General features: G+C 46.3%; 2 protein-coding genes across 2 annotated transcripts in view; both read right to left on the bottom strand.

Moving 5' to 3' along the window:
- astn1 (astrotactin 1) overlaps positions 1 to 9,354 on the bottom strand; it is a gene marked incomplete at its 3' end in the record, with an annotated part of 1,033,675 nt that overhangs the window by 393,985 nt on the left and 630,336 nt on the right. The window lies entirely within an intron of this gene.
- The window catches only part of pappa2 (pappalysin 2), a gene marked incomplete at both ends in the record, with an annotated part of 278,401 nt that overhangs the window by 259,081 nt on the left and 9,966 nt on the right, over positions 1 to 9,354 (bottom strand). The window contains 2 exons of the mRNA XM_079505807.1: positions 3,813 to 4,064; positions 7,526 to 7,872. Coding sequence (XP_079361933.1) covers positions 3,813 to 4,064; positions 7,526 to 7,872 — 599 coding nt within the window. The remainder of the gene's footprint in view (positions 1 to 3,812; positions 4,065 to 7,525; positions 7,873 to 9,354) is intronic.

A 9,354-nucleotide genomic window follows, 5' to 3' on the forward strand; every position in this document is an offset into this window, starting at 1 on the left:
TTCCTGGGGGGTCTTTATGTGTGAAATATGTGGGTTTTAGTCAGATATTATAGATTTTAGCAGTGAGCCCAGTCTCTCTGATGTCATCGACACTGGGCTCACTTCCTTCCTGGACTACAATTCCCATAATGCTTTGGTGCACTGCTCCTCCTTGTGGATTGTGGGAGGGCTGTGGGTAGTCCAGGAAGGAACTGAGCCCAGTGTGCATGACATCAGAGACACTGGGCTCACTGCTAAAATGTAACATATCTAAAACCACATATTACACACATAAAGACCCCCAGGAAAGTGTTCTAAATCTTCTAAACGTCATTAACATATATTTGTTTGTCCCTTTAACACATTCCCTCCCGTTACTATAAGCGGGATCGTGAGGCAAGTTGAGCGAAAAAATGCAGAAGAGACCACTTCCTCCCGACCCGGAAGTGATAGCCCTCCATATTTGAGCCACATCCTCATTCTAGCCTGTGTGTCGATCAAGGCCCTACTGGTCAGAGTAGGGACTGCAGGCGGACCCGTGGAGTTATGACGAGGAAACCCGGGTTCAGTCTCAATCCTTCTAATACTCTGTGGTGTCGATGGATTCAACCCTTCTTCCTTTTCCCGAGAGGGGTCCATCCTAAAGCGACCTTCGGGATCCAACCCTGGGCCGTCCTGAACGCATGCCATCGAAATCGGCGACACTATGATCTCCAACATTATGCTGTTGTTGCACTCGGTCGCCTTGTGCAGCTCCTCTGAGGCCAGAAGACTCGGCAGAGTTTCCCGAGGCATCGATTGTGGAAGGTGTGGATCTTCTTCATGTCATGTGTTGTGACTCGCCAACATTCAGACAGCACTGACTTCACTGGCGTGAATTACATTTTTTAATTAATCCTGGCGGGTAGAGGGTTAAAATGAAAACACTTTAAGTGACCCCATGCTGGCTATTGTTCCTGTTGTTCTTTACTTAGCTATTAGCCTAAGCCTACATTGTTCTTTACTTAGCTATTAGCCTACATTGACATTGGTGACATACTGGGTTACATTGGTGACATACTGGGTTACATTGGTGACATACTGGGTTACATTGGTGACATACTGGGTTACATTGGTGACATACTGGGTTACATTGGTGACATACTGGGTTACATTGGTGACATAGGCATGTAACGATACACTCAACTCACGATACGATACGTATCACGATACGATTTTTTTTTTTTATGATTTATCTTCCCCCCAAGCATTTTTTATTTAACTACATTGCAAACATAATTGCCTTCCTTGATGTATTAATGATCATCAATAACGACCATCACCTGTGTCACAGACACATACAGCTCCCCTCTGCAGGCCTCTACTACTGAAAGTGACTGCATGGAGTCTCATTTCTCTCCAAAAGCATGTGAATATGATGGAATATGATTACAGCTCACATTGCATATCACACAATAGCCCCCCCCCCCCTAAAAGACCACAAATAAAAATAAATATCGTGATATACGATAGTCTGGATTTTAGGTGGTGAGGTGACCACCGGAGCTGAAATAACGTTGAGCGGTGGTGAGTAAAAACAGAGAGAAGGGCTGGGGCGGTGGTGGTGGTTTGCTCTTCACCACGGCTTGTGACGTCATGTTGTAGTTCGGTGGTCACCTCACCACCAAAAATCCAGACTATGAATCAATCAGGGTCGATCAAATCTAACGTCGCGTTGAAAAAAACGGCACAAAAGTAAGTGTATAAAATGGATTACCTGATCATAGCGAAACATGGAAACTTTTAGAACAACTGGCGGGTCCTGAGGAGGCCGAGCCAAACTCACGGGGAGCCTCCATGATGCCGGCTGGAGCTCTGCTTTACACTGTCTGTCAGACTGACTGTAAGGCAGCGGGGGGGGGGGGGGGGGGGGTCTGGGGGGGAGGACCTTTCAAACGAGAAGCGATATAACGGGCTTAGAGTTCATCTTCAATGAGACCTGCGTTTTTTGCACGGAGAAATCGCGGTGCGACAACGAAGGCGTTATTTACGTGAGCGCGGTCTCCCGTGAATTTGTTGTTGCGTGCGTGCTCGTTACGTGCACACGCCCGCCCGCGACTCACCAGACCTGGAATCCGTTTTACGCTCACTCACTCACTCACTCACTCACTCGCTCACTCACTCGCTCGCTCACTCACCACTCACTCGCTCGCTCGCTCGCTCGCTCGCTCGCTCGCTCGCTCGCTCACTCACTCACTCACTCACTCACTCACCACTCACTCGCTCGCTCGCTCGCTCGCTCGCTCGCTCGCTCACTCACTCACTCACTCACTCACTCACTCACTCACTCACTCACTCCTATACATCTAGCATGCATTGCATGGTAGATGTAAGCAAGTTCTAAGTGTCATGGCCGCCCCAATGCATTTCCAATGGAAGTCCAATTCTTAGTTAAAACACCAAAAAGGGGTTCACGCCCAGAATGGGTTAAGCTATGGTGACCTGTTATTATGGTGATATTTGAATTACTTTGTAAAATGTCCGTGAATGACATCTTCTCTCTAATTGAGGCGTGTTTCGCCATCAAATGCTGAATTCATGTGAACGGGGTAGTTATTTTGACCTCGGCCTCACGTGGACTAAAGAAACCGCGACACACTGAGCAGATTAGGTCAGGGTGACATAACAGCTGTCCGCCTCATCTCTGAGTTCTGCTGTAGCAATAAAATACAGAAAGATGACAGGAATACGATGATCTACTCGGCGCATATTGCTACAATGGAAGAGCCCCCCCCCCACAACCCCTCTCCCTCCCCCGACATCCTGGTTGAAAGACCTGTCATCATTTCTTCATTCAGAGAACATAAAAGCTGCAGTCAGAGGCTCCTTGAAGGGTTTCCACAGAACCTGGGACCCTTTCCTCGCATATACTGTATTATCCCATTTTGACCTGAGATCAGATTCTAAAAATGTCTTCTACATCCTGACAGTTTTCTGAAAAAGCTATGTTTCTATGTCGTTCTTCGATTTTTCAAAAATAGCAGATCTACAAGCTCGTAGCGCGCCACTCGGTGGCGCGCTATGAGCTTGTAGATCTGCTATTTTTCAATAGCTAAAGCATAACATAATGCTAACACCGGTCCCGCCCAGAATGGGTTAACTCTCTCACTGAGATTATTTGACTTTTTTTTTTATATTTTGTCTTTCTCTACCTTTTTTTAAATTATTTTATCTGTATGTTTTTCTTACTTTATCTTTAATTTCCAATATTATTATTACTACTGTCACACACACTCAATTTAGCTTCTCTCTATAATTCTCCCCCCAGGGCGGGCGGGAAGGTGGGAGGGTAAATCTGTGTTGTCCTTAGTTTATGTTTTGTACTGTTCCTTTTGTGTCTTTTGTATGTCCTGTATTTTAATGGAAAAAAACACAATAAAAAAAAAGTAAAAAAAGAAAAAGAAATACGATGATCTGAACCACTCTGGATATGTTCCTTGCCAATGCAACTGCTTGAGCTGCTGGACGGACGGACGGACGGACGGACGGACAGACAGACAGACAGACAGACAGAGTGGCTGGATGGTAACCGCAAGGTTGCCAGTTCGAACCCTGTGGGCTCCCCCAGAGTTAGTGTCGAAGTGTCCTTGAGCAAGACTCTGAACCCCTAATTGCTCTCGATGTGCTGGTTGGTGCCTTGCATGGTTTCCGCCGCCATCGGTGTATGAATGTGTGTGTGAATGGGTGAATGTAATGCACAATCTCTGTAAAGCGACTTGGATAAAGGCGCTATATAAATGCACCATTTACCATTTACAGACAGACAGACAGACGGACAGACGGACGGGGCTCACCTATCGGGTGACTCCGGGTCGAAGCAGGTCTTGAGCACGTCGGTGACCTCAGGGTCGCAGCAGTCTCCGTCGTCGTAGTCGTAGTGGATGCTGTTGCACTCTGCGTTGCAGACCCCGTCCTGCCTCTTCCAGGCGTAGCACGGCCCCAGCCTCAGGCAGTCGCCTCCGTCGTGGCCCGTCCGCGGGTGGTCGCACTCGGGGTCGCACTGACGGTTCCCGATCTTCCCCACGCGACAGTTACTGAGAATGAACCTGTAATGGATTTAATAATATGTGACCGAGTCCAGTGGTTTGAGAAACTTGTTGAACCGGAAACCCCAAAGTAGAGAATTTCCCCTGCAAAGATTCCAGGGCCCCAGGAATGGGTGTGATATAATTTAATGATAATGGATTTTTTTTTATGCATTTATGCCTGACCTCAAAATTTTAAAAGATTCTTCTAAATCCTCCAGTTTTCTGAAATAAATATTTTTCACGATTTTTCAAAAATAGCAGACCTACAAGCTCTATGATCTGCTATTTTTCAATAGCTAAATTATAACATAATGTTTAAAACACCAAAAGGGGTTCCCGCACAAAATGGGTTAACACAATCAGTGCCGGAAGTCCTTCAAAATAGGAGCTCAGGGGTGCCGGAAAGACATGGCCGCTTTTACTCGGAAACCCATGATCCGGAAACAATCCACTAAAAAAAGGTTAACTTTACATAGCTAGCTTACATTGTGATCGTTTTAGTTTATACGATATATGATCCAAAAAGCGTTCATATTTTGCGGGAGAGACAGATGAGGAGCAGAAATGAAGTGCCAGTATATCGATCCGTTCAACACCACGGAGAGCGCCCTGGATTAGGAGAGACGAGTCATTCTTTCCGCCGCCCTAACAGCTAAGTCAATGATAAGCTAACAATTGCCTAGAGTGTAGCATACGGTAGCCGAAAGGCGAACTGACAAATAAAAAAAAGGAAAAAATTCAGAATATTCTTATCTCGCCCCGTATCATTGAGGATGCGCTAGGACGTGTGAGGACGTCGGATGTACGCGTCGATTGGGACCCCTAGGACGTGTGGCGATGTCCTATGTACGGAAACGGTTAATAATATAATAATGATAATGGATTTGTTTTATTTTTTATAATAACACTTTCTATTAGTGAAAATTTCAAAGTGCAATACGTACTCACAGCACGCTGCAACGCGTTGTGATGCGTGTAGATCGGCTATTGTTTTGCATGCAAGTGTAATCATTTTTGGGGTCCTTGACATGAAATAGTTTGAAAATCACTGAGGTTTTTTTTTTCGTGATTTAGAAGACATTTTGTAGAAAATGAAACTCAGGTCTAAATGGGTTTGAGGAGGTTAGTGAGTGTTTGAGGAGCGGAGTTAGCGAGTAGCGCCGAGCATAGTGTTGTTTTTGAAGAGCGGAGTTAGCGAGTAGCGCCGAGCATAGTGTTGTTTTTGAGGAGCGGAGTTAGCGAGTAGCGCCGAGCATAGTGTTGTTTTTGAAGAGCGGAATTAGCGAGTAGCGCCGAGCATAGTGTTGTTTTTGAAGAGCGGAGTTAGCGAGTAGCGCCGAGCATAGTGTTGTTTTTGAAGAGCGGAGTTAGCGAGTAGCGCCGAGCATAGTGTTGTTTTTGAAGAGCGGAGTCAGCGAGTAGCGCCGAGCATAGTGTTGTTTTTGAAGAGCGGAGTTAGCGAGTAGCGCCGAGCATAGTGTTGTTTTTGAAGAGCGGAGTTAGCGAGTAGCGCCGAGCATAGTGTTGTTTTTGAAGAGCGGAGTTAGCGAGTAGCGCCGAGCATAGTGTTGTTTTTGAAGAGCGGAGTTAGCGAGTAGCGCCGAGCATAGTGTTGTTTTTGAAGAGCGGAGTTAGCGAGTAGCGCCGAGCATAGTGTTGTTTTTGAAGAGCGGAGTTAGCGAGTAGCGCCGAGCATAGTGTTGTTTTTGAAGAGCGGAGTTAGCGAGTAGCGCCGAGCATAGTGTTGTTTTTGAAGAGCGGAGTTAGCGAGTAGCGCCGAGCATAGTGTTGTTTTTGAAGAGCGGAGTTAGCGAGTAGCGCCGAGCATAGTGTTGTTTTTGAAGAGCGGAGTTAGCGAGTAGCGCCGAGCATAGTGTTGTTTTTGAAGAGCGGAGTTAGCGAGTAGCGCCGAGCATAGTGTTGTTTTTGAAGAGCGGAGTCAGCGAGTAGCGCCGAGCATAGTGTTGTTTTTGAAGAGCGGAGTTAGCGAGTAGCGCCGAGCATAGTGTTGTTTTTGAAGAGCGGAGTTAGCGAGTAGCGCCGAGCATAGTGTTGTTTTTGAAGAGCGGAGTTAGCGAGTAGCGCCGAGCATAGTGTTGTTTTTGAAGAGCGGAGTTAGCGAGTAGCGCCGAGCATAGTGTTGTTTTTGAAGAGCGGAGTTAGCGAGTAGCGCCGAGCATAGTGTTGTTTTTGAAGAGCGGAGTTAGCGAGTAGCGCCGAGCATAGTGTTGTTTTTGAAGAGCGGAGTTAGCGAGTAGCGCCGAGCATAGTGTTGTTTTTGAAGAGCGGAGTTAGCGAGTAGCGCCGAGCATAGTGTTGTTTTTGAAGAGCGGAGTTAGCGAGTAGCGCCGAGCATAGTGTTGTTTTTGGCAGCAAATTTTGATTTTAGTTTTAGTCATAGTCTCTTGAATAGTTTTCATTTAGTTTTAGTCACATTTTAGTCACCTGGAATGTCTTAGTGTTAGTCTAGTTTTAGTCAAACAAATGTCATAAGATTTTAGTCGACTAAATCTACAGTTGATTTAGTCGACTAAAGTGTATTTTGGCGGGCCTTGATGCCGTCGTAATGACTGATTTTACACGCGTTGCGCTGCGACGTGTTGTGAGCTTGTAGATCGGCTATTTTAAGCATGCAACCAATTGTAAAATGACTTATAGTGGATCTCTTGTCCACTAGTCCCTCCCTAACATTTAGCCTAGTTTTTATCTGTTGACGAAATTGTCAATATATTTAGTCTTAGCTTTAGTCGTCATAGCTTAGTTTTCATTTAGTTTCCATTTAGTTTTCGTCAGTGAAAAAAGGTAGTCGACGAACATTTTTCAACTTAGTTTTAGTCGACGAAAACAAACGAAACAACACTGGACCAGCAGAAAAGTGAACCAGCTCAATCCAGCAGAGCTTTTCAACCTTCTCCATATCAAGGTCCATTATTATTTATTCTGTATTTGAGACACGGATTTGATGAGATGTTGCCTCTCAGACTCTTCTACATTCTTCCACATTCTCTAATTGTGGAGAAATGACGTCATGCAGATGTTTAACAATAGTATTTTAACTCACTTTACTTAGCGTAAAATGAAACCAAAAGGAACCCCTAAGCCTTACGGGTCCATTTGGTTTAACTCATACAGCTAAATGGCAGTAGCAATAGTTCAGCACAGGTGAAAAAATCACACCCGTGTGAACTGAGTGGTGTAAGGTCTTATATAGCCTGATCAGCTGTGGTCTGACGTAATGTCTGACGTAATGAAATCACACCCGGGTGAACTGGGTGACCGTAGCAACCATGCTCATTTTTTGCGCACAGACAGACAGACAGACAGACTAACAAAGCCAGTTGTAGGAGTGGTTTACACCACTCAAAAAGGTAGTCGACGAACATTTTTTCGTCATAGTTGTAGTGGATGAAAACAACACTGGTTGGTACACCAAACACACCTCTGGGGGGGGGGGGGGGGGGGGGGTACACCAAACACACCTCTGCCGCAGGGAGGAGTTCCGCACGTCGTGCGTGCTCAGCGTGAGGGTGACGTTGTACGGACGGAAGGCCTCGGCCAGCGCGCCGTGCTGGATCTCGATCTGCGCCCGGGACACGGTGGGGTTGGCGCCGTCGTCGTCCGAGAGGTTGACCACGCGGTAGCGGACGCGCTTGGGGGCGCGGAGCCGCCAGTGGGCGTTGTAGCCCAGGATGACGTCCGTGTTGTCGCAGGGCGTCAGGCCGCAGGGCGGCGGCAGGAAGGGCGACACCACCTCCGGCTCGGGGACGGGAGCGGCCACCACGGACGGGTGGAAGCCCGCCTTGTACGGCGTCCACCGTTGTTCCACCTTATCCAAGGGCAAGAACCAACACAAGATGTCATTCCTTTTCTTATTGTTGTACTTGTTTATTGCCATTATAAGATCATTTACAGGCAATTTGTTTCATATTATAAGACATTATTTTTAGGTGTAAAAGTAAAATAAGAGACATTACAAGAAAAATAAACAAAAAACAAAAATACATACATAGTAATATTAATATTATTTGCATTGAGAGTGCCTTGGGGGTGAACTTTTCACTGTGATATGGGAGGTTTTAATGTAGGGTATCTGGGCAGTGTTTCTACCCATTAGTAGAATCTGCTCCTGGGCAGTGTCTCTACCCATTAGTAGAATCTGCTCCTGGGCAGTGTCTCTACCCATTAGTAGAATCTGCTCCTGGGCAGTGTCTCTACCCATTAGTAGAATCTGCTCCTGGGCAGTGTCTCTACCCATTAGTAGAATCTGCTCCTGGGCAGTGTCTCTACCCATTAGTAGAATCTGCTCCTGGGCAGTGTCTCTACCCATTAGTAGAATCTGCTCCTGGGCAGTGTCTCTACCCATTAGTAGAATCTGCTCCTGGGCAGTGTTTCTACCCATTAGTAGAATCTGCTCCTGGGCAGTGTCTCTACCCATTAGTAGAATCTGCTCCTGGGCAGTGTTTCTACCCATTAGTAGAATCTGCTCCTGGGCAGTGTCTCTACCCATTAGTAGAATCTGCTCCTGGGCAGTGTTTCTAGCCATTAGTAGAATCTGCTTCCAGATATTCTGCCACTAACTCCCATCTCCTTTTGAAGTTAGGGAGCTTAATGTGTAACTACTGGGCTGTCATATATTCCATCTTATATATCTGTTTAACTTTTTGTAGCCACTGATCAATAGTAGGGGGGTTGGGTTTCATCCAATTAACCGTCAGTAGGACATAGCCACGCCCACACGTCCTAGGGCAGGGGTTCTCAACCCGTGGGTCGCGACCCCTCGGGGGGTCGCCAAAATATTTTAGGGGGTCCCCAAATTATTTAAAAAAATATATATATATATATATTTTTTTAAATTTTATTTTCACGGTTTTTCAAAAATAGCAGACCTACAAGCTCGTAGCGCGCCACTCGGTGGCGCGCTACGAGCTTGTAGATCTGCTATTTTTCAATAGCTAAATTATAACAATGCTTAAAACACCAAAAGGGGTTCCCGCCCAAAATGGTTTAAGGTTATTGTAGCAGTCAATTTATATTGGGGGTCGGGAGGGGGCGGGGCGGGGGTCCCGAGACATTGCCAAAGCATTTCCGGGGGTCCCCGGACAAAAACGTTGAGAACCCCTGTCCTAGGGAATCCAACCGACGCATGCATTGGACACACGTCCGAGCGCATCCTCAATGATATCAGGCGAGGGGAGAATATTCTGAATTTTTTCCTTTTTTAAAAAAAATTTCAGTCGGACACTCGGCCACCGTAGAGCGAAGCCTACGGACGGTCATATTAGCTTACCGTTGACTTAGCCGTTAGCGC

The sequence above is a fragment of the Electrona antarctica genome (genome assembly GCF_951216825.1).
Source record: "Electrona antarctica genome assembly, chromosome: 1".
Taxonomy (NCBI): domain Eukaryota; kingdom Metazoa; phylum Chordata; class Actinopteri; order Myctophiformes; family Myctophidae; genus Electrona; species Electrona antarctica.